This window comes from Aulonocara sp. 'chitande type north' Nkhata Bay, linkage group LG6, assembly GCF_057382095.1.
Source record: "Aulonocara sp. 'chitande type north' Nkhata Bay isolate Kocher_YH1m ecotype deep benthic linkage group LG6, A_spYH_male_GT1.1, whole genome shotgun sequence".
NCBI classification, from domain to species: domain Eukaryota; kingdom Metazoa; phylum Chordata; class Actinopteri; order Cichliformes; family Cichlidae; genus Aulonocara; species Aulonocara sp. 'chitande type north' Nkhata Bay.
Window position 1 is genome coordinate 45220481 of NC_141349.1, and position 25216 is coordinate 45245696.

A 25216-nucleotide genomic window follows, 5' to 3' on the forward strand; every position below is an offset into this window, starting at 1 on the left:
GGATATAGTCTATTTCGCAGGTGTATATACTGCGCAAGTCCATTTTTAAATCTTGCGGGTCTCAACAACCAATGAGAGGAGGTCATGCTCCGTACGTCAGAGGTCCCTTTGAAAAAGTCCGAGTTGATTGGTTCTTCGTCCGTGTGTTGCGTTCAGGGACATTTGTGAAGTGCAATGATTAGTCAATCGAGATATATACAGTTTTCAAAACAAGTTACTCTACATGTGAGAGTTAGAGGGATACCATCACAAACATTATAGTGTTGATGATATGAACAGGTCCAAATATATACATACAAAATGACCTTAACTTATGAACAGAAACATATAACGTTTTCATAATAAATCCACCTCCATATGAGGGTCAAAGAAAAAATACCATAAATGGAATCAACAGAGCATCACAGTGAGGGGCCCCAGAATAACCCAAGCGGGTAGTCAGGCGGCACAGGCCGGTTAGGGGAGATCAAAGTTGGGGGCACGGTCCCCGAAGGGGGCCGTGCTCCAATGCACAGACCATACCTGCTCCCATCTCAGGCGCCCAGGACCCCCCCAGTGGAATTCCAAATGGAATGTAATAGATGCAGTTAGAGAGGTGGGGGGAGGAGGGGTGTGGAGGTTAGGCTTAGGGTCCACTCAAGGGGTGGGGGATGACCAACTCACGTGTCCAATCAGAGTGGCAAGTGGTTAGGTTTAGGGCAGGAGGTCAAATTATTATAGAGGTCACTGAGGTTAGGGTCAGGGTCAGTTTCAGGGCCAGGATGTTCCCCTGTGAGACATGAAAGAAGCCGAGGTCCCAAGTACAGTGACAAAATATCCATAAAGTCACACATAACAAAAATGAAATATTAACTATATACATGGTGTTGGATTAATACCTCCTAAAACCCTTTTCATTGAGGCCATGTGGATAAACTGTATTCAGTTTAGCAATCCACATCCTCTCAGCTCTCCATCTCTGTTGTGTTGCCCACCTCGGATTGATCTGAATGACTGTCGCTGTGACAGAATCCCAGCCATGCAATAAAAAATGTTTGACCAGGTGGGTGTGAATGTTCTTTTTTCGTGTGATATTGTACCTGTGTTGAGTGAATCTGGTGAGCAGTGTGTTACTTGTTTCTCCCACATACTGGATCCCACATCTCCTACACGTAATCAAATATACACAATTTTTTGACCTCGGTGTCCCTTTGCACAAAGACAGAAAAACCTGGCCATTGGAGTGGCTGCGGACCAATCTGTGATGTTGGAAAAATTGTCCTTGATGTCTCTGTCTAGGCACAGAGAGAGGTGTGATTTGGGCTCTAATGAGGAGATCACCCAGATTTTTATGCCTCCTGAAGGCAGCAATCACTCTGTGAGTATGGAGTGTCTGGACATCCCGAGACAGGTTCTGAAAATTGTTCTTAATAGCCCTGACCAATTTGCAGGTGCAAGGGGCATAAGTGATGACCACTGGAAGTAAAGGGGAAACATCAATTGGCTTTGTCAGCAGAAATGATTTGAAGCACCTCCTTAGGAAAGACCACTGGTACCCTCTAGTGGAGAGAGCAGAGAATAGGATTTTGACAGCAGTTCCAAAATCAGATTTTTGTGTGCAGATTCTGTGGAATCTAAGCAGTTGGGATTTGACAATTCCTGCAAATGTGTGCTTGGGATGAAAGCTTGTTTTAAATAATAGGGCGTGAGTGTCTGTGGGTTTAAAGAATACCTTTATGTCCAATTTGTGGTCATTTATGAAGTTTGTGCCCTTAAAGGTGGTCGTGTCAAGGAAATCAATAGAGGTCTTACTGATGGTTGATTTAAGCTTAATAGAAGCATTGTGGTCATTTAAAATTTTAAGAAACATCTCAAAGTCCTGCTCAGAATGTTGCCAGACACCCCATATGTCGTCCAGAAAGCGATAATAATGCAGTGGTTTCTTTATGCATTTATTTAGTGCAGCAGTTTCCCACTCTGCCATGAAGATGTTTGCATATGCTGGGGCAAACTTTTTCCCCATAGCTGTCCCCTTGATTTGTAAATAGAAGTCACCATTGAATTCAAAATCGTTCCTTGTGAGGTTTATTTCTAAAAGTTGTAATAATTCTTTTTCTGGCCTTTTCTTATCCGGGTATCTTTGAAAGACTCTCTTAATGGAGTCAATGCCTTCACCAATGTCAATGTTTGTGTAAAGGCTGTCAATGTCTATGGAAAACAGAAAAGCATCAATGGGGACTTCTATTTGCTTCACTTTATCCACAAAATCATATGTATCTTTGATATAGCTTGCATGTTTTGTGGATAAAGGAGTCAGGAAATAATCCAGGTATTCAGCTGTATAATACGTCTCACTATCACAGTCTGAAACGATTGGTCGTCCTGGGGGCACCTGAAAGGGGACACTCCATTTCGCCGGGTCCTTGTGGATCTTAGGCAGCATGTAAAAAAGCCTTCCTCTTGGCTCAGCGGAGCCCAGTAAATAGGTCTTTTGTTTTAGGTTTATAAATTTCTTTTGGTTCAAATTATTAATAATCTTTTCCACTAGTGGTACTGTTTCGTGGTAAATGGGTTTTTTTAGTTTCAAATAGTATGTTTTGTCGTTCAATTGTCTGTAACCTTCCTCCAAATACTGTTCTCTATCCAAAATTACGACTGCGCTTCCTTTGTCTGCTGGCTTAATGATAATTTGTTTGTTTCCTTTCAATTCTGTCAGGGCCTTTATCTCTTCTACTGTCAAATTGGACTTAAGTCGTCCTATATTAAAGTGGTTTTGAAAATATTCATTATCTGTTTTGATCAAATTAAGAATTTGGGATGGAAGCTGAGCATTGGGTGGTGACCAGTATGATTTTGGAGTGAAGGGCTGAGATCGAGACTCATTTTTATCTCCATAAAAGGCAGCCAATTTGATCCTCCTATGGTACTGCTGAATGTCATATTTACACTGTAATTTTAGATTTTTGTTATAGCCTTTTGTGGGGATAAAGGTCAGGCCTCTATTCAGTAGGGTCCGCTGAGCAATGGAAGGACGGAATTTTTTGGACAAGTTCATAACACCATTTACAACATGTAAATCACTTGACCCCTCCCGTCTCAGGCTTGTGGGGATTCCCCATTTACATACTTCTCCCAGTGCTGAAGCATTGCCTCTGCAGTTTCAAGCGACCAGTGAACATCATCATCTTCTGTGGAGAAGCTGTCTGGGGCGAGGGCTGGAATGTGCTCTTTTAAACCTGTAATAAAGGTGTTCATATGCAGCAAAGTGTCCTGTTCGATCTGAGGGAGAGCAGAGGAAAAGTTAACCTCAGGCACATAAATGTCAGCCTCAGGGAATTTCTCCCGGGCTGTCTTTAGGACTCTCTTTAGTTCTAGAACAGGCACATTTTTGTCTCTCTGGGACCTGTTGTTAATGCCAAAAGACAGGATCAGATGTGTCACCGTAGTGTCAATAGTGGCCTTCTGTAGGATGAACTCTGCATGCCACCATTTGGCACCCGGAAAACTGTCAATCTGAAGGCTGTCGGTTGCAAAGGGAGGCAATTTGCTAACATTGGAATCGCCGACGATTAGCCAGGGGTCCCCGACGTGTAGATGCCAGTCTGTCAGCTTCCTGTATGTGTTGGGATGTCTGGTCGGGGTCCTCACCTGCTGTCCCGGTAAGGCTGGTGAAGAAGGAAGAGATGGTGGAGGAGATGGTGATCCTTCTGCTGGCTGAATCTGGAGCCGAGTTTGCACACAGGAGCTGAGTCTGTCTAAACCGCTGCGAGGTGGGGCCTGGTGAGAAGCTGTTTGTGGTTTAAACCCTTTCACAGGGCCAATGCGTCTTGCCTTAACAGGGGTGGATTCCCCCTGTGTGAGGTCCAGCACCTCAGTGTGTGACACCTGATCAGGTTGTGGTGTTTGGGTGGAGGGGGAAAGTGGTCGTTCCTGGCATGTTGTCTCTTGAAGCGAGGCCAAGAGCCTGCCCACTCTCTGGTCTTTCGGAGTCTCCAGATTTGGCTCCGTTAGTTGTAAAGGCTCCAGAGGAGGGGAAGGTGTTGGTTCCCTCTCTGGCTGCTGCTCCGTCTCACCGAAGGGCGACCAGTCCCCCGCGACGTGGTCCGTCATCGTTGCCGTTGTTGTTTTGGAAGTTCTGCATGGTGCGGGCGGGGCGTGCACCTGTGCAGAAACAGTCACCATCCGACCAGCGCCGGTCTGTATCGGGGCGGTTTGTGTGATAATAGCATCAGGCTGCGTTACCTCGCTAAGGAGTTCAATGGTGTCCTGCTGCAGTCTCATCACACAACCTCTTGTCCCCCGTGTAGTTGTCGTGGTGGTGTCCTCCTCCTCTGTAGCAGTGGTAGGTCCCAGGTCACTCCACTTGGCTACGATCTCAGCTCTGGCCTGTTCCAGAGAGTCTGGTAGGAGGCGGCGGCCCAGGTTCCTCCTAGCCCAGGAGGCGGCTATTTGAAACGGGCCCTCCCAATCCTGTTTGGAAAACTCAGAGAGACATTTGATCTCCTCCTCCACACTCTGAGTGTAATGTTGCCGGAGAATCATCATGGTCGTGCTGGCCCAATTTTTTGCGTTCTCCTCAATCCTGGTCTGTGTTTTTTTCGTGGGGACTGCTGGCTTAATGACAGTCTTTAGATTGTGTGTTATTTTATTTAGCGAAGGAGGATAATTGTCATTAGTCACATTCTTTAAGTGATGTACAGCTTTTATCAGTCTGTGAATGACGCGGACTTTCGCAGAAAAGTCTGGATCCTCCGACGGTATTTTGTGAACAGGAGGACCAGCTCGTTCAATTCGAGTGTTTCTCACATACCGGTTGTCCTGAGCTGGTCTCCGTTCAAAGCGTCGGTCCCATCCGGTCCGATTCCCTGGTCCGGTTGCAAAGCGACGTGTCGTCTGCTGTCGTTCCCTCTGACGTCGCTGTGGCGCGTGGAAGAAATCTGGATCATCACTGCGGCGCTCCTCTCTCACGGCCGCTGCATGAATCCTCCGAGTCTCTCGAGATGGGTAACTGGTGTGTCGGGGCGGTCTGCGTGCGTTCTCCACGGCTGTCCAGCCGCGCTCTCCTCCCCGACCCCTCTGTTCGGCTGCATAACGGTCCGTCGCGGGCCGTTCTCTCTCCCATCTCCGTTGTGGTGCGTGGAAGAAGTGTCGCTCACCGCTGCGATGTTCTCCCCTTACGACCGCCGCGTAGGTTCTCCGAGCCTCCCGAGATGGGTAACTGGTGTGTCGGGGCGGTCTGCGTGTGTCCTCCACGGCTGTCCAGCCGCGCTCTCCTCTCCGGCTCCACCGTTCGGCTGCATAGCGGTCTGTCGCGGGCCGTGCTTCCTCCCATCTCCGCTGTGGTGCGTGGAGGAAGTGTCGCTCACCGCTGCGGCGTTCTCCTCTCACGGCGGCCGCGTAGGTCCTCCGACCTGTACGAGATGGATAACTGCTGCGGCGGGGGGACCTGTGTACGTACCCCTCAGCTGCCCAGCCGCGATCTCTTCTCCGGTCTCTGCGCCGCCGAACAACGGTCCACTGGTCATCCGTTGTGAATGTGGGCATGGTTGTATCGCCGCTGATGGCTTTAGCTACAACCTCTCTTCTCCACCGGTCGTGTAGGTAATGCTAGGCGATGCTGCGCCCACGGATGACTCGTGCTACCGACTTTATGATAAATGAGCGTTTATTTATTGCTCAAATTCAATAAAGCAAACTGTAGAAAATATATACAAAAAATATATACAAAAATCATATAATACAATACAAGCCAAGGTCGCGACGTTTCGGTTTGTGATAAACCTTCTTCAGGCTGGCTTGCTCAGAAACAGAGAACAGTGTAAAAACACATGGATATAGTCTATTTCGCAGGTGTATATACTGCGCAAGTCCATTTTTAAATCTTGCGGGTCTCAACAACCAATGAGAGGAGGTCATGCTCCGTACGTCAGAGGTCCCTTTGAAAAAGTCCGAGTTGATTGGTTCTTCGTCCGTGTGTTGCGTTCAGGGACATTTGTGAAGTGCAATGATTAGTCAATCGAGATATATACAGTTTTCAAAACAAGTTACTCTACATGTGAGAGTTAGAGGGATACCATCACAAACATTATAGTGTTGATGATATGAACAGGTCCAAATATATACATACAAAATGACCTTAACTTATGAACAGAAACATATAACGTTTTCATAATAAATCCACCTCCATATGAGGGTCAAAGAAAAAATACCATAAATGGAATCAACAGAGCATCACAGTGAGGGGCCCCAGAATAACCCAAGCGGGTAGTCAGGCGGCACAGGCCGGTTAGGGGAGATCAAAGTTGGGGGCACGGTCCCCGAAGGGGGCCGTGCTCCAATGCACAGACCATACCTGCTCCCATCTCAGGCGCCCAGGACCCCCCCAGTGGAATTCCAAATGGAATGTAATAGATGCAGTTAGAGAGGTGGGGGGAGGAGGGGTGTGGAGGTTAGGCTTAGGGTCCACTCAAGGGGTGGGGGATGACCAACTCACGTGTCCAATCAGAGTGGCAAGTGGTTAGGTTTAGGGCAGGAGGTCAAATTATTATAGAGGTCACTGAGGTTAGGGTCAGGGTCAGTTTCAGGGCCAGGATGTTCCCCTGTGAGACATGAAAGAAGCCGAGGTCCCAAGTACAGTGACAAAATATCCATAAAGTCACACATAACAAAAATGAAATATTAACTATATACATGGTGTTGGATTAATACCTCCTAAAACCCTTTTCATTGAGGCCATGTGGATAAACTGTATTCAGTTTAGCAATCCACATCCTCTCAGCTCTCCATCTCTGTTGTGTTGCCCACCTCGGATTGATCTGAATGACTGTCGCTGTGACAGAATCCCAGCCATGCAATAAAAAATGTTTGACCAGGTGGGTGTGAATGTTCTTTTTTCGTGTGATATTGTACCTGTGTTGAGTGAATCTGGTGAGCAGTGTGTTACTTGTTTCTCCCACATACTGGATCCCACATCTCCTACACGTAATCAAATATACACAATTTTTTGACCTCGGTGTCCCTTTGCACAAAGACAGAAAAACCTGGCCATTGGAGTGGCTGCGGACCAATCTGTGATGTTGGAAAAATTGTCCTTGATGTCTCTGTCTAGGCACAGAGAGAGGTGTGATTTGGGCTCTAATGAGGAGATCACCCAGATTTTTATGCCTCCTGAAGGCAGCAATCACTCTGTGAGTATGGAGTGTCTGGACATCCCGAGACAGGTTCTGAAAATTGTTCTTAATAGCCCTGACCAATTTGCAGGTGCAAGGGGCATAAGTGATGACCACTGGAAGTAAAGGGGAAACATCAATTGGCTTTGTCAGCAGAAATGATTTGAAGCACCTCCTTAGGAAAGACCACTGGTACCCTCTAGTGGAGAGAGCAGAGAATAGGATTTTGACAGCAGTTCCAAAATCAGATTTTTGTGTGCAGATTCTGTGGAATCTAAGCAGTTGGGATTTGACAATTCCTGCAAATGTGTGCTTGGGATGAAAGCTTGTTTTAAATAATAGGGCGTGAGTGTCTGTGGGTTTAAAGAATACCTTTATGTCCAATTTGTGGTCATTTATGAAGTTTGTGCCCTTAAAGGTGGTCGTGTCAAGGAAATCAATAGAGGTCTTACTGATGGTTGATTTAAGCTTAATAGAAGCATTGTGGTCATTTAAAATTTTAAGAAACATCTCAAAGTCCTGCTCAGAATGTTGCCAGACACCCCATATGTCGTCCAGAAAGCGATAATAATGCAGTGGTTTCTTTATGCATTTATTTAGTGCAGCAGTTTCCCACTCTGCCATGAAGATGTTTGCATATGCTGGGGCAAACTTTTTCCCCATAGCTGTCCCCTTGATTTGTAAATAGAAGTCACCATTGAATTCAAAATCGTTCCTTGTGAGGTTTATTTCTAAAAGTTGTAATAATTCTTTTTCTGGCCTTTTCTTATCCGGGTATCTTTGAAAGACTCTCTTAATGGAGTCAATGCCTTCACCAATGTCAATGTTTGTGTAAAGGCTGTCAATGTCTATGGAAAACAGAAAAGCATCAATGGGGACTTCTATTTGCTTCACTTTATCCACAAAATCATATGTATCTTTGATATAGCTTGCATGTTTTGTGGATAAAGGAGTCAGGAAATAATCCAGGTATTCAGCTGTATAATACGTCTCACTATCACAGTCTGAAACGATTGGTCGTCCTGGGGGCACCTGAAAGGGGACACTCCATTTCGCCGGGTCCTTGTGGATCTTAGGCAGCATGTAAAAAAGCCTTCCTCTTGGCTCAGCGGAGCCCAGTAAATAGGTCTTTTGTTTTAGGTTTATAAATTTCTTTTGGTTCAAATTATTAATAATCTTTTCCACTAGTGGTACTGTTTCGTGGTAAATGGGTTTTTTTAGTTTCAAATAGTATGTTTTGTCGTTCAATTGTCTGTAACCTTCCTCCAAATACTGTTCTCTATCCAAAATTACGACTGCGCTTCCTTTGTCTGCTGGCTTAATGATAATTTGTTTGTTTCCTTTCAATTCTGTCAGGGCCTTTATCTCTTCTACTGTCAAATTGGACTTAAGTCGTCCTATATTAAAGTGGTTTTGAAAATATTCATTATCTGTTTTGATCAAATTAAGAATTTGGGATGGAAGCTGAGCATTGGGTGGTGACCAGTATGATTTTGGAGTGAAGGGCTGAGATCGAGACTCATTTTTATCTCCATAAAAGGCAGCCAATTTGATCCTCCTATGGTACTGCTGAATGTCATATTTACACTGTAATTTTAGATTTTTGTTATAGCCTTTTGTGGGGATAAAGGTCAGGCCTCTATTCAGTAGGGTCCGCTGAGCAATGGAAGGACGGAATTTTTTGGACAAGTTCATAACACCATTTACAACATGTAAATCACTTGACCCCTCCCGTCTCAGGCTTGTGGGGATTCCCCATTTACATACTTCTCCCAGTGCTGAAGCATTGCCTCTGCAGTTTCAAGCGACCAGTGAACATCATCATCTTCTGTGGAGAAGCTGTCTGGGGCGAGGGCTGGAATGTGCTCTTTTAAACCTGTAATAAAGGTGTTCATATGCAGCAAAGTGTCCTGTTCGATCTGAGGGAGAGCAGAGGAAAAGTTAACCTCAGGCACATAAATGTCAGCCTCAGGGAATTTCTCCCGGGCTGTCTTTAGGACTCTCTTTAGTTCTAGAACAGGCACATTTTTGTCTCTCTGGGACCTGTTGTTAATGCCAAAAGACAGGATCAGATGTGTCACCGTAGTGTCAATAGTGGCCTTCTGTAGGATGAACTCTGCATGCCACCATTTGGCACCCGGAAAACTGTCAATCTGAAGGCTGTCGGTTGCAAAGGGAGGCAATTTGCTAACATTGGAATCGCCGACGATTAGCCAGGGGTCCCCGACGTGTAGATGCCAGTCTGTCAGCTTCCTGTATGTGTTGGGATGTCTGGTCGGGGTCCTCACCTGCTGTCCCGGTAAGGCTGGTGAAGAAGGAAGAGATGGTGGAGGAGATGGTGATCCTTCTGCTGGCTGAATCTGGAGCCGAGTTTGCACACAGGAGCTGAGTCTGTCTAAACCGCTGCGAGGTGGGGCCTGGTGAGAAGCTGTTTGTGGTTTAAACCCTTTCACAGGGCCAATGCGTCTTGCCTTAACAGGGGTGGATTCCCCCTGTGTGAGGTCCAGCACCTCAGTGTGTGACACCTGATCAGGTTGTGGTGTTTGGGTGGAGGGGGAAAGTGGTCGTTCCTGGCATGTTGTCTCTTGAAGCGAGGCCAAGAGCCTGCCCACTCTCTGGTCTTTCGGAGTCTCCAGATTTGGCTCCGTTAGTTGTAAAGGCTCCAGAGGAGGGGAAGGTGTTGGTTCCCTCTCTGGCTGCTGCTCCGTCTCACCGAAGGGCGACCAGTCCCCCGCGACGTGGTCCGTCATCGTTGCCGTTGTTGTTTTGGAAGTTCTGCATGGTGCGGGCGGGGCGTGCACCTGTGCAGAAACAGTCACCATCCGACCAGCGCCGGTCTGTATCGGGGCGGTTTGTGTGATAATAGCATCAGGCTGCGTTACCTCGCTAAGGAGTTCAATGGTGTCCTGCTGCAGTCTCATCACACAACCTCTTGTCCCCCGTGTAGTTGTCGTGGTGGTGTCCTCCTCCTCTGTAGCAGTGGTAGGTCCCAGGTCACTCCACTTGGCTACGATCTCAGCTCTGGCCTGTTCCAGAGAGTCTGGTAGGAGGCGGCGGCCCAGGTTCCTCCTAGCCCAGGAGGCGGCTATTTGAAACGGGCCCTCCCAATCCTGTTTGGAAAACTCAGAGAGACATTTGATCTCCTCCTCCACACTCTGAGTGTAATGTTGCCGGAGAATCATCATGGTCGTGCTGGCCCAATTTTTTGCGTTCTCCTCAATCCTGGTCTGTGTTTTTTTCGTGGGGACTGCTGGCTTAATGACAGTCTTTAGATTGTGTGTTATTTTATTTAGCGAAGGAGGATAATTGTCATTAGTCACATTCTTTAAGTGATGTACAGCTTTTATCAGTCTGTGAATGACGCGGACTTTCGCAGAAAAGTCTGGATCCTCCGACGGTATTTTGTGAACAGGAGGACCAGCTCGTTCAATTCGAGTGTTTCTCACATACCGGTTGTCCTGAGCTGGTCTCCGTTCAAAGCGTCGGTCCCATCCGGTCCGATTCCCTGGTCCGGTTGCAAAGCGACGTGTCGTCTGCTGTCGTTCCCTCTGACGTCGCTGTGGCGCGTGGAAGAAATCTGGATCATCACTGCGGCGCTCCTCTCTCACGGCCGCTGCATGAATCCTCCGAGTCTCTCGAGATGGGTAACTGGTGTGTCGGGGCGGTCTGCGTGCGTTCTCCACGGCTGTCCAGCCGCGCTCTCCTCCCCGACCCCTCTGTTCGGCTGCATAACGGTCCGTCGCGGGCCGTTCTCTCTCCCATCTCCGTTGTGGTGCGTGGAAGAAGTGTCGCTCACCGCTGCGATGTTCTCCCCTTACGACCGCCGCGTAGGTTCTCCGAGCCTCCCGAGATGGGTAACTGGTGTGTCGGGGCGGTCTGCGTGTGTCCTCCACGGCTGTCCAGCCGCGCTCTCCTCTCCGGCTCCACCGTTCGGCTGCATAGCGGTCTGTCGCGGGCCGTGCTTCCTCCCATCTCCGCTGTGGTGCGTGGAGGAAGTGTCGCTCACCGCTGCGGCGTTCTCCTCTCACGGCGGCCGCGTAGGTCCTCCGACCTGTACGAGATGGATAACTGCTGCGGCGGGGGGACCTGTGTACGTACCCCTCAGCTGCCCAGCCGCGATCTCTTCTCCGGTCTCTGCGCCGCCGAACAACGGTCCACTGGTCATCCGTTGTGAATGTGGGCATGGTTGTATCGCCGCTGATGGCTTTAGCTACAACCTCTCTTCTCCACCGGTCGTGTAGGTAATGCTAGGCGATGCTGCGCCCACGGATGACTCGTGCTACCGACTTTATGATAAATGAGCGTTTATTTATTGCTCAAATTCAATAAAGCAAACTGTAGAAAATATATACAAAAAATATATACAAAAATCATATAATACAATACAAGCCAAGGTCGCGACGTTTCGGTTTGTGATAAACCTTCTTCAGGCTGGCTTGCTCAGAAACAGAGAACAGTGTAAAAACACATGGATATAGTCTATTTCGCAGGTGTATATACTGCGCAAGTCCATTTTTAAATCTTGCGGGTCTCAACAACCAATGAGAGGAGGTCATGCTCCGTACGTCAGAGGTCCCTTTGAAAAAGTCCGAGTTGATTGGTTCTTCGTCCGTGTGTTGCGTTCAGGGACATTTGTGAAGTGCAATGATTAGTCAATCGAGATATATACAGTTTTCAAAACAAGTTACTCTACATGTGAGAGTTAGAGGGATACCATCACAAACATTATAGTGTTGATGATATGAACAGGTCCAAATATATACATACAAAATGACCTTAACTTATGAACAGAAACATATAACGTTTTCATAATAAATCCACCTCCATATGAGGGTCAAAGAAAAAATACCATAAATGGAATCAACAGAGCATCACAGTGAGGGGCCCCAGAATAACCCAAGCGGGTAGTCAGGCGGCACAGGCCGGTTAGGGGAGATCAAAGTTGGGGGCACGGTCCCCGAAGGGGGCCGTGCTCCAATGCACAGACCATACCTGCTCCCATCTCAGGCGCCCAGGACCCCCCCAGTGGAATTCCAAATGGAATGTAATAGATGCAGTTAGAGAGGTGGGGGGAGGAGGGGTGTGGAGGTTAGGCTTAGGGTCCACTCAAGGGGTGGGGGATGACCAACTCACGTGTCCAATCAGAGTGGCAAGTGGTTAGGTTTAGGGCAGGAGGTCAAATTATTATAGAGGTCACTGAGGTTAGGGTCAGGGTCAGTTTCAGGGCCAGGATGTTCCCCTGTGAGACATGAAAGAAGCCGAGGTCCCAAGTACAGTGACAAAATATCCATAAAGTCACACATAACAAAAATGAAATATTAACTATATACATGGTGTTGGATTAATACCTCCTAAAACCCTTTTCATTGAGGCCATGTGGATAAACTGTATTCAGTTTAGCAATCCACATCCTCTCAGCTCTCCATCTCTGTTGTGTTGCCCACCTCGGATTGATCTGAATGACTGTCGCTGTGACAGAATCCCAGCCATGCAATAAAAAATGTTTGACCAGGTGGGTGTGAATGTTCTTTTTTCGTGTGATATTGTACCTGTGTTGAGTGAATCTGGTGAGCAGTGTGTTACTTGTTTCTCCCACATACTGGATCCCACATCTCCTACACGTAATCAAATATACACAATTTTTTGACCTCGGTGTCCCTTTGCACAAAGACAGAAAAACCTGGCCATTGGAGTGGCTGCGGACCAATCTGTGATGTTGGAAAAATTGTCCTTGATGTCTCTGTCTAGGCACAGAGAGAGGTGTGATTTGGGCTCTAATGAGGAGATCACCCAGATTTTTATGCCTCCTGAAGGCAGCAATCACTCTGTGAGTATGGAGTGTCTGGACATCCCGAGACAGGTTCTGAAAATTGTTCTTAATAGCCCTGACCAATTTGCAGGTGCAAGGGGCATAAGTGATGACCACTGGAAGTAAAGGGGAAACATCAATTGGCTTTGTCAGCAGAAATGATTTGAAGCACCTCCTTAGGAAAGACCACTGGTACCCTCTAGTGGAGAGAGCAGAGAATAGGATTTTGACAGCAGTTCCAAAATCAGATTTTTGTGTGCAGATTCTGTGGAATCTAAGCAGTTGGGATTTGACAATTCCTGCAAATGTGTGCTTGGGATGAAAGCTTGTTTTAAATAATAGGGCGTGAGTGTCTGTGGGTTTAAAGAATACCTTTATGTCCAATTTGTGGTCAGGGTTAGGGTTAGGGTTAGGGGGTTAGGGGGGGGGGTTAGGGTTAGGGTTAGGGGTTAGGGTTAGGGAAAAAGCAAAATGGGGGACCGATTGCCGAAGGCAATCGGGCACCAATGCACTGGCCTTCCTTGCTCCTGGCTCAAGGAACCATGTCCTTCACGTGAAGCCCCGGAAAGGGGAGATATTATAGCATCCTGAGTGTGAGGCCTCCAGATGAGGGAGGGAGGGGGAGATGGGGAAGAGAGGGAGGGGGGAGGAGGGGAGGGGGGATAGAAGGAGGACCAGCAAAGGAGAGAGGGAGCGAGAGGGAGAGCGAGAGAGCAAGGAAGAGAGAGAGAGAGAGAGAGAGAGAGAGAGAGAGAGGGAGAGCGAGAGAGAGGGAGAGGGGAAGAAAGAGAGGGTGTTGAGTCTGGGGCCTAGGGTCATCCCAGCATAGGGTTACAGGCGGTTAGGTTTAGGATTTGTTTCAGGGTTGGGCTTCATGAATGAGGCTAAGTCCAGCCCAGGGTTAAAAGTGGTTAGGTTAAGGATGAACCTCAGGGGCAGGATGCTACTTCAAATATATACAGACAGGCATAATCACGATGACAATGATGATGATAACAATAATGACCTCCACAGTAACAATGAAATAGTGAGAAGAGACAACTATGTACATTATATGGGCTTTATGTCCATTAAAAATGTTTCTCATTTAACCCTTTAGGGTGTACAGTGTCTAATTTGGCAATCCAGAGTCTCTCAGCCTTCCTCCTCTGCTGAGTTGTCCATCTGGGATTTGCCTCTGTCACTGTGGCCCTGACAGATTCCCAGCCATGTGACAAGAAATGTTGTACCACATACGTGTGTGTGTTCTTTTTCCTTAACACATTGTATCTGTGCTGGGTGAATCTGGTCAGGAGTGTGTTACCTGTTTCACCAACATATTGAATTCCACATTTGCTACAGGTAATCAAATACACACAGTTCTTGGAACGTGGAGTACCCTTACACTGTGAGTGAAATACATTTCCATTGGAAAAACTACGCAACCATTTTAGGTGCTTAAAAAATTGTCCTTGGTCTCTGAGTTTGGGGTCAGAGAGAGGTGAAACTTTTGCCTTAATGAGGAAATCTCTTAAGTTTCTATTCCTCCGGAAGGCAGCAATCACCTTGTAATCTCCCAGTAATTGGGTTTTCTGGACAAGATTTTGGAAATTGTTCTTAACCACTCTGATCAATTTGCATGTTGACGGGGCATATGTCACAACCACCGGCAAAATAGGGGTTAGATCAATGGGTTTGATTTCTAGGAATGATTTCAAGCATTTTCTGAGGAAAGAGCGAGAATACCCCCTAGTGGTTAGAGCTGAGAATAGGATTTTGGTTGCTGTTTTGAAGTCAGTCTGCTGGGTGCAGATTCTATGAAATCTTAATAATTGGGATTTAATTAAACCAGCAAACGTATGTTTTGGATGAAAGCTTGTCTTAAACAACAAAGCATGTGTGTCCGTAGGTTTGAAAAATACTTTAATGTCCAATTTGTGGGTCTGTGAAAAATTTGGGCCTTTGAAAGTGGTTGTGTCCAAGAAATCAATTGTGGTTTTACTAATTGTGGATTTTAGTTTAATTGAGTCATTATGCTCATTCAGGGTGGTTAGAAATGCTTCAAAATCTTGTTCAGAGTGCTGCCATACTCCCCAGATGTCATCAAGAAACCGATAGTAATAAAGTGGTCTTTTAACACATTTTGCCAGGGCTACAGTTTCCCATTCAGCCATAAATATATTGGCATATGCTGGGGCAAATTTCTTGCCCATGGCTGTCCCTTTTATCTGCAAAAAGAAGTCCCCGTTGAATTCAAAATCATTTCTCGTGAGGTTGATGTCCAATAATTGTAATAGTTCTTTTTCAGGTCTTTTCTTATCTGGATATTTACGGAAAATATTCCTAATTGAGTTAATTCCTTCCTTAATATCTATGTTGGTGTAAAGACTGTCAATATCAAGGGAGAAGAGAAATGATTCAGCGGGTACCTCAATCTGTTTCACTTTTTCCACAAAGTCATAAGTATCTTTAATGTAGCTATCATGTTTTGTGGATAAGGGGTTTAAGAAGAAATCCAAATATTCTGCTGTACGGTAGGTTTCACTTTCACAGTCAGACACGATGGGACGACCGGGCGGTACCTCAAATGGTACGGACCACTTTTCTGGGTCTTTATGGATTTTGGGCAACAGATAAAACAGCCTTCCTCTTGGTTCAGAGGAGCCCAACAAATAGTTTTTTTGTTTCATGTTAATAAATTTCTTTTGATATAGACTATAAATTATCTTCTCCACAATGGGCAATGTTTCCAAATAGATGGGTTTTTTTAATTTTGAATAGTATGTTGTGTCATTTAGTTGTCTGTAGCCCTCCTGTAAATACTGATCTCTGTCCAGGATGACTACAGCACTCCCTTTATCCGCTGGCTTTATAATTATTTGTTTGTTTTCCCTCAGTTCTTTTAGGGCTTTGGTTTCTTCCCCCATTAAATTGGGTTTTATACGATCAATATGAAAATGATTTTGAAAGTATTCATAGTCAGCCTTCACCAAGGCGGATACCTCAGGTGGAAGCTGGCCCATGGAAGGAGACCAGTCAGATTTGGGAGTGAAAGGCTGGGGTTCTGTATCAGAATTCTCCCCATAATATATGGCCAATTTTACCCTTCTGTGGTATTGTTGTATGTCATATTTACATTGCAACAAGAAGTTTTTATTGTAACCTTTTGTGGGAATAAAATTTAGGCCTCTGTTTAACAGGGTCCTCTGAGCAGTGGAAGGCTGAAAGTGTTTGGACAAATTAACGACACCATTACTCACCCCCTCCCTTGTCGCTGGGCTCATGGGGACGTCACATTTACATAGTCACCCCAGTGGTTCAACATACACATTGCTGTTTTATCAGTCCAATGGATATTGTCTCTTTCTGTATCAAACATTGAGGCAGAAAGAGCAGGGATGTGATTGTCCAGGCCTGCAATGAAAGTGTTTAAGCACAGCAGCGTTTCCTGTTCATTCTGGGGCAGAGCTGGGGAAAAGTTAACAACTGGGATGTAAATGTCCGCCTCAGGAAATTTCTCCTCGGCTGTCTTCAATGCTTTTTTCAGTTCTATGATTGGCGTGTTCTTGTCCCTTTGTGACCTATTGTTTAAGCCAAAGGATAACACCAGGGTTTCCACGTCTACCTCACAGGTTGCTTTTTCCAGTATAGTCTGTGCATGGTACCATTTTGCCCCAGGAAAACTGTCAATTTGTACGTGATCTGCTGAAAAGGATGGGAATGTGGACACATTTGAATCTCCCATGATCAGGGTCATTTCCCTGATGTGCAGACTCCACTCTTGCAGTTTTCTGTGCGTGTTGTGGTGTCTCGTTGGAGCCTGCACCTGTTGTCCCGGTGAAGATGGTGAGGAGGGGGGAGATAAAGAGGATTCCTCGATTCTCCTCGTCTGTAGGCGGGTCTGTACGCTGGATTTCAGCCTGTCCGGAATAGTGCGTGGCTGGCTGGAGTGTGAAGCCGTTGGAGGTTCGGGCGCTGTTCCTCCGCCCTTCTGGGATCTGGTGGGGGTGGATTCCCCCTGCGTGAGGTCCAGTACCTCGATATCCGTGTCCTCAGAAGGCTGTGGAGGCTGAGTGGTTGGAGGTGACTTCTCCCCAGTGGAGGTCACGTGGAGAGCGTCGAGGACCCTTCTCACTCTCTGGTCTTTAGGTGACGTTGGTTCTGGCTCTGGTTCAGGAGGATCTTCCTGAGGAGTGGTGGTGGGCCTCAGGTCACCGTCCTCCTCCCCCAGTCTCTCTATGACGGGCGACCAGTCACCTCTGATGGGGTCCGTCATGGTCGTCGCTGTCACCATGGTTACTGCGCTCGCTGCAGGCGGAGCATGGATCTGCGCAGTGACTTTAATGGCCCGGCTGGTGCTGGGCTGTGGTGTGGCAGGTCGCGTGTGGGAAGGAGCTGGTTGCAACACCTCCACCGGAGGTTCGACAGGGTCGAGCTGTATCAGGTCCTCCCTCGCCTCTGGTTGTCGTCTCGGCTCGCCGGCTGTATGGCCCCGCCCTGCCGATCTGGTGTCTGCCAATCTCGCCACGATGGCTGCCTCGGTCTGTTCTAATGACTCAGGTTGGAGGCGGCGGCCCAGGTTACGTTTGGCCCAGGATGTCGCCACCTCAAAGGGTCCCCTCCAGTCCTGACTGGGAAACTCAAAAAGGCTTTTTAACTCCTCCTCCATCGCCTCAGAATAATGTTCACGGAGGATTAAAATAGCGTTGTGCGCCCAGTTTTGCGCATTACCCTCAATCAGAATCTGTGTTCGTTCACTGGGAACAGCCGGCTTAATAACAGTCATTAAGTTCTGGGCTATTTTATTCAAAGAGGGCGGGTATGCGTCCCTTGAGACATTTTTAAGGTGGTGGACCGATTTGATAAGTCTATGAATAATACGCACTTTGGTAGAAAAGTCCGGATCATCAGATGGTATTTTGTTTGTGGGAGGCTCAGATCGTTCGGATCTGGCGTGTTTCACATACCGTCTATTCTGGGCTGGTCTCTGTTCAAAACGCCGCTCTCGGTGACGGGCAGTATAGCGGTCCGTAGTCGTTCGCCATCTCTGCTGGTTCGGCTGCCATGTGTGCGGGATTTCTCTCTCATACCGGTGGTCCCGTCCTCTCACTACCGATGCGTAGGTCCGGCGTCTATTGCGGGGCGGGTAGCTGGTCCGTCGGGGTGGCCTCCGGTCGCTCGTGAAGTAGCGATCTCCTCGTTTGTCCTGGGCTCGCCCCCGTTCAAACCGCTGCTCTCGTTCAGTCCGATCTCTGTGCTGGGCAGCATAGCGATCCCCAGTCGGCCGTTCTCTCCGCTGGTTGTGCTGCCATACGTGTGGGATTTCTCTCTCATCCCGGTAATCACGTCCTCTCACCACCGATGCGTAGGTCCGGCGTCTGTTGCGGGACGGGTAGCTGGTCCGTCGGGGTGATCTCCGGCCGCTCGTAAAGCCGCGATCTCCTCTCCGGTTTCCACGCCGTCGGACGGTGGTCCACTGGTCCTCTGCTGTAAACGTGGGCATGTTTGCGGTCCCACTCGTGGCTTTAACTTAACCAACTGGTCACTGGTAACCGTGCCAGTAATGTTAAGCAGCTGTGCGCAAACTGAAGACACTCACGTTTAGCTGGGTATAATAACTAAGAGCTTTATTTTTGCTCAATACCAAAAAATTCAAAATGAACAAATCTCAGTAAAAGTAAGCCAAAAACGCGACGTTTCGGTTCGCATGAACCTTCATCAGGCTGGCTTGCTCAGAAACTGAAGACAGTGTAATAATACATGAATACAATATATTTTGCAGGTGTCCACACTGCGCAAGTCCATTTTCAAATTGTGCGGGTCTCAGCAACCAATGAGAGGAGTCCATGCTCCGTGCATCAGAGGTCCCTTTAAAGAAGTCCAGATGATTGGTCGTTTGCCTGTGTGTTGCGTTCAGGGACCTTGTAAAGTACAATGATTTGTCGGGAGAGACATATATATATATATGTACAGTTTTCACAACAAGTTACTCTGCCTATGAGAGTTGAGGGAACATCATCACAAACAATATCATGTTGATGATATGAATATGTAAAAATATATACATACAGAATGGCCTTAACTTGTGAACAGAAACATACAATGTCTTTACAATAAATCAACCTCCATATGAGGGTCAAAGAAAAATCATCACAAATGGAATCACGTTGATGATTGTACAATAATAGAGTATATACACACGCAGAGTGTTTCAGTGTAAAGACAGAGGGCTCCCAGAGTAGGTCGACAAGGGGCGCTGGCCGGTTAGGGAAAAAGCAAAATGGGGGACCGATTGCCGAAGGCAATCGGGCACCAATGCACTGGCCTTCCTTGCTCCTGGCTCAAGGAACCATGTCCTTCACGTGAAGCCCCGGAAAGGGGAGATATTATAGCATCCTGAGTGTGAGGCCTCCAGATGAGGGAGGGAGGGGGAGATGGGGAAGAGAGGGAGGGGGGAGGAGGGGAGGGGGGATAGAAGGAGGACCAGCAAAGGAGAGAGGGAGCGAGAGGGAGAGCGAGAGAGCAAGGAAGAGAGAGAGAGAGAGAGAGAGAGAGAGAGAGAGAGAGAGGGAGAGCGAGAGAGAGGGAGAGGGGAAGAAAGAGAGGGTGTTGAGTCTGGGGCCTAGGGTCATCCCAGCATAGGGTTACAGGCGGTTAGGTTTAGGATTTGTTTCAGGGTCGGGCTTCATGAATGAGGCTAAGTCCAGCCCAGGGTTAAAAGTGGTTAGGTTAAGGATGAACCTCAGGGGCAGGATGCTACTTCAAATATATACAGACAGGCATAATCACGATGACAATGATGATGATAACAATAATGACCTCCACAGTAACAATGAAATAGTGAGAAGAGACAACTATGTACATTATATGGGCTTTATGTCCATTAAAAATGTTTCTCATTTAACCCTTTAGGGTGTACAGTGTCTAATTTGGCAATCCAGAGTCTCTCAGCCTTCCTCCTCTGCTGAGTTGTCCATCTGGGATTTGCCTCTGTCACTGTGGCCCTGACAGATTCCCAGCCATGTGACAAGAAATGTTGTACCACATACGTGTGTGTGTTCTTTTTCCTTAACACATTGTATCTGTGCTGGGTGAATCTGGTCAGGAGTGTGTTACCTGTTTCACCAACATATTGAATTCCACATTTGCTACAGGTAATCAAATACACACAGTTCTTGGAACGTGGAGTACCCTTACACTGTGAGTGAAATACATTTCCATTGGAAAAACTACGCAACCATTTTAGGTGCTTAAAAAATTGTCCTTGGTCTCTGAGTTTGGGGTCAGAGAGAGGTGAAACTTTTGCCTTAATGAGGAAATCTCTTAAGTTTCTATTCCTCCGGAAGGCAGCAATCACCTTGTAATCTCCCAGTAATTGGGTTTTCTGGACAAGATTTTGGAAATTGTTCTTAACCACTCTGATCAATTTGCATGTTGACGGGGCATATGTCACAACCACCGGCAAAATAGGGGTTAGATCAATGGGTTTGATTTCTAGGAATGATTTCAAGCATTTTCTGAGGAAAGAGCGAGAATACCCCCTAGTGGTTAGAGCTGAGAATAGGATTTTGGTTGCTGTTTTGAAGTCAGTCTGCTGGGTGCAGATTCTATGAAATCTTAATAATTGGGATTTAATTAAACCAGCAAACGTATGTTTTGGATGAAAGCTTGTCTTAAACAACAAAGCATGTGTGTCCGTAGGTTTGAAAAATACTTTAATGTCCAATTTGTGGGTCTGTGAAAAATTTGGGCCTTTGAAAGTGGTTGTGTCCAAGAAATCAATTGTGGTTTTACTAATTGTGGATTTTAGTTTAATTGAGTCATTATGCTCATTCAGGGTGGTTAGAAATGCTTCAAAATCTTGTTCAGAGTGCTGCCATACTCCCCAGATGTCATCAAGAAACCGATAGTAATAAAGTGGTCTTTTAACACATTTTGCCAGGGCTACAGTTTCCCATTCAGCCATAAATATATTGGCATATGCTGGGGCAAATTTCTTGCCCATGGCTGTCCCTTTTATCTGCAAAAAGAAGTCCCCGTTGAATTCAAAATCATTTCTCGTGAGGTTGATGTCCAATAATTGTAATAGTTCTTTTTCAGGTCTTTTCTTATCTGGATATTTACGGAAAATATTCCTAATTGAGTTAATTCCTTCCTTAATATCTATGTTGGTGTAAAGACTGTCAATATCAAGGGAGAAGAGAAATGATTCAGCGGGTACCTCAATCTGTTTCACTTTTTCCACAAAGTCATAAGTATCTTTAATGTAGCTATCATGTTTTGTGGATAAGGGGTTTAAGAAGAAATCCAAATATTCTGCTGTACGGTAGGTTTCACTTTCACAGTCAGACACGATGGGACGACCGGGCGGTACCTCAAATGGTACGGACCACTTTTCTGGGTCTTTATGGATTTTGGGCAACAGATAAAACAGCCTTCCTCTTGGTTCAGAGGAGCCCAACAAATAGTTTTTTTGTTTCATGTTAATAAATTTCTTTTGATATAGACTATAAATTATCTTCTCCACAATGGGCAATGTTTCCAAATAGATGGGTTTTTTTAATTTTGAATAGTATGTTGTGTCATTTAGTTGTCTGTAGCCCTCCTGTAAATACTGATCTCTGTCCAGGATGACTACAGCACTCCCTTTATCCGCTGGCTTTATAATTATTTGTTTGTTTTCCCTCAGTTCTTTTAGGGCTTTGGTTTCTTCCCCCATTAAATTGGGTTTTATACGATCAATATGAAAATGATTTTGAAAGTATTCATAGTCAGCCTTCACCAAGGCGGATACCTCAGGTGGAAGCTGGCCCATGGAAGGAGACCAGTCAGATTTGGGAGTGAAAGGCTGGGGTTCTGTATCAGAATTCTCCCCATAATATATGGCCAATTTTACCCTTCTGTGGTATTGTTGTATGTCATATTTACATTGCAACAAGAAGTTTTTATTGTAACCTTTTGTGGGAATAAAATTTAGGCCTCTGTTTAACAGGGTCCTCTGAGCAGTGGAAGGCTGAAAGTGTTTGGACAAATTAACGACACCATTACTCACCCCCTCCCTTGTCGCTGGGCTCATGGGGACGTCACATTTACATAGTCACCCCAGTGGTTCAACATACACATTGCTGTTTTATCAGTCCAATGGATATTGTCTCTTTCTGTATCAAACATTGAGGCAGAAAGAGCAGGGATGTGATTGTCCAGGCCTGCAATGAAAGTGTTTAAGCACAGCAGCGTTTCCTGTTCATTCTGGGGCAGAGCTGGGGAAAAGTTAACAACTGGGATGTAAATGTCCGCCTCAGGAAATTTCTCCTCGGCTGTCTTCAATGCTTTTTTCAGTTCTATGATTGGCGTGTTCTTGTCCCTTTGTGACCTATTGTTTAAGCCAAAGGATAACACCAGGGTTTCCACGTCTACCTCACAGGTTGCTTTTTCCAGTATAGTCTGTGCATGGTACCATTTTGCCCCAGGAAAACTGTCAATTTGTACGTGATCTGCTGAAAAGGATGGGAATGTGGACACATTTGAATCTCCCATGATCAGGGTCATTTCCCTGATGTGCAGACTCCACTCTTGCAGTTTTCTGTGCGTGTTGTGGTGTCTCGTTGGAGCCTGCACCTGTTGTCCCGGTGAAGATGGTGAGGAGGGGGGAGATAAAGAGGATTCCTCGATTCTCCTCGTCTGTAGGCGGGTCTGTACGCTGGATTTCAGCCTGTCCGGAATAGTGCGTGGCTGGCTGGAGTGTGAAGCCGTTGGAGGTTCGGGCGCTGTTCCTCCGCCCTTCTGGGATCTGGTGGGGGTGGATTCCCCCTGCGTGAGGTCCAGTACCTCGATATCCGTGTCCTCAGAAGGCTGTGGAGGCTGAGTGGTTGGAGGTGACTTCTCCCCAGTGGAGGTCACGTGGAGAGCGTCGAGGACCCTTCTCACTCTCTGGTCTTTAGGTGACGTTGGTTCTGGCTCTGGTTCAGGAGGATCTTCCTGAGGAGTGGTGGTGGGCCTCAGGTCACCGTCCTCCTCCCCCAGTCTCTCTATGACGGGCGACCAGTCACCTCTGATGGGGTCCGTCATGGTCGTCGCTGTCACCATGGTTACTGCGCTCGCTGCAGGCGGAGCATGGATCTGCGCAGTGACTTTAATGGCCCGGCTGGTGCTGGGCTGTGGTGTGGCAGGTCGCGTGTGGGAAGGAGCTGGTTGCAACACCTCCACCGGAGGTTCGACAGGGTCGAGCTGTATCAGGTCCTCCCTCGCCTCTGGTTGTCGTCTCGGCTCGCCGGCTGTATGGCCCCGCCCTGCCGATCTGGTGTCTGCCAATCTCGCCACGATGGCTGCCTCGGTCTGTTCTAATGACTCAGGTTGGAGGCGGCGGCCCAGGTTACGTTTGGCCCAGGATGTCGCCACCTCAAAGGGTCCCCTCCAGTCCTGACTGGGAAACTCAAAAAGGCTTTTTAACTCCTCCTCCATCGCCTCAGAATAATGTTCACGGAGGATTAAAATAGCGTTGTGCGCCCAGTTTTGCGCATTACCCTCAATCAGAATCTGTGTTCGTTCACTGGGAACAGCCGGCTTAATAACAGTCATTAAGTTCTGGGCTATTTTATTCAAAGAGGGCGGGTATGCGTCCCTTGAGACATTTTTAAGGTGGTGGACCGATTTGATAAGTCTATGAATAATACGCACTTTGGTAGAAAAGTCCGGATCATCAGATGGTATTTTGTTTGTGGGAGGCTCAGATCGTTCGGATCTGGCGTGTTTCACATACCGTCTATTCTGGGCTGGTCTCTGTTCAAAACGCCGCTCTCGGTGACGGGCAGTATAGCGGTCCGTAGTCGTTCGCCATCTCTGCTGGTTCGGCTGCCATGTGTGCGGGATTTCTCTCTCATACCGGTGGTCCCGTCCTCTCACTACCGATGCGTAGGTCCGGCGTCTATTGCGGGGCGGGTAGCTGGTCCGTCGGGGTGGCCTCCGGTCGCTCGTGAAGTAGCGATCTCCTCGTTTGTCCTGGGCTCGCCCCCGTTCAAACCGCTGCTCTCGTTCAGTCCGATCTCTGTGCTGGGCAGCATAGCGATCCCCAGTCGGCCGTTCTCTCCGCTGGTTGTGCTGCCATACGTGTGGGATTTCTCTCTCATCCCGGTAATCACGTCCTCTCACCACCGATGCGTAGGTCCGGCGTCTGTTGCGGGACGGGTAGCTGGTCCGTCGGGGTGATCTCCGGCCGCTCGTAAAGCCGCGATCTCCTCTCCGGTTTCCACGCCGTCGGACGGTGGTCCACTGGTCCTCTGCTGTAAACGTGGGCATGTTTGCGGTCCCACTCGTGGCTTTAACTTAACCAACTGGTCACTGGTAACCGTGCCAGTAATGTTAAGCAGCTGTGCGCAAACTGAAGACACTCACGTTTAGCTGGGTATAATAACTAAGAGCTTTATTTTTGCTCAATACCAAAAAATTCAAAATGAACAAATCTCAGTAAAAGTAAGCCAAAAACGCGACGTTTCGGTTCGCATGAACCTTCATCAGGCTGGCTTGCTCAGAAACTGAAGACAGTGTAATAATACATGAATACAATATATTTTGCAGGTGTCCACACTGCGCAAGTCCATTTTCAAATTGTGCGGGTCTCAGCAACCAATGAGAGGAGTCCATGCTCCGTGCATCAGAGGTCCCTTTAAAGAAGTCCAGATGATTGGTCGTTTGCCTGTGTGTTGCGTTCAGGGACCTTGTAAAGTACAATGATTTGTCGGGAGAGACATATATATATATATGTACAGTTTTCACAACAAGTTACTCTGCCTATGAGAGTTGAGGGAACATCATCACAAACAATATCATGTTGATGATATGAATATGTAAAAATATATACATACAGAATGGCCTTAACTTGTGAACAGAAACATACAATGTCTTTACAATAAATCAACCTCCATATGAGGGTCAAAGAAAAATCATCACAAATGGAATCACGTTGATGATTGTACAATAATAGAGTATATACACACGCAGAGTGTTTCAGTGTAAAGACAGAGGGCTCCCAGAGTAGGTCGACAAGGGGCGCTGGCCGGTTAGGGAAAAAGCAAAATGGGGGACCGATTGCCGAAGGCAATCGGGCACCAATGCACTGGCCTTCCTTGCTCCTGGCTCAAGGAACCATGTCCTTCACGTGAAGCCCCGGAAAGGGGAGATATTATAGCATCCTGAGTGTGAGGCCTCCAGATGAGGGAGGGAGGGGGAGATGGGGAAGAGAGGGAGGGGGGAGGAGGGGAGGGGGGATAGAAGGAGGACCAGC

General features: G+C 47.1%; 4 protein-coding genes across 4 annotated transcripts; all 4 read right to left on the bottom strand.

Annotated features, from left to right (window-relative positions):
- Positions 1 to 3068: 3068 nt before the first annotated feature.
- LOC147328724 (uncharacterized) lies at positions 3069 to 5524 on the bottom strand. The gene has a single exon (XM_086297326.1). It carries the CDS (start codon positions 5521 to 5523, stop codon positions 3076 to 3078), a length of 2448 nt encoding a protein of 815 aa, XP_086153452.1. The 5' UTR covers position 5524; the 3' UTR covers positions 3069 to 3075.
- A 3353-nt stretch (positions 5525 to 8877) lies between these two features.
- Positions 8878 to 13333, bottom strand: LOC147328725 (uncharacterized). Its single transcript, XM_086297327.1, has one exon. The coding sequence runs from the start codon at positions 11330 to 11332 to the stop codon at positions 8885 to 8887; it is 2448 nt and encodes an 815-aa protein (XP_086153453.1). The 5' UTR covers positions 11333 to 13333; the 3' UTR covers positions 8878 to 8884.
- A 367-nt stretch (positions 13334 to 13700) lies between these two features.
- Positions 13701 to 19345, bottom strand: LOC147328726 (uncharacterized). Its single transcript, XM_086297329.1, has one exon. It carries the CDS (start codon positions 18437 to 18439, stop codon positions 16217 to 16219), a length of 2223 nt encoding a protein of 740 aa, XP_086153455.1. The 5' UTR covers positions 18440 to 19345; the 3' UTR covers positions 13701 to 16216.
- A 135-nt stretch (positions 19346 to 19480) lies between these two features.
- Positions 19481 to 25137, bottom strand: LOC147328727 (uncharacterized). Its single transcript, XM_086297330.1, has one exon. It carries the CDS (start codon positions 24229 to 24231, stop codon positions 22009 to 22011), a length of 2223 nt encoding a protein of 740 aa, XP_086153456.1. The 5' UTR covers positions 24232 to 25137; the 3' UTR covers positions 19481 to 22008.
- Between the last annotated feature and the right edge of the window lie 79 nt (positions 25138 to 25216).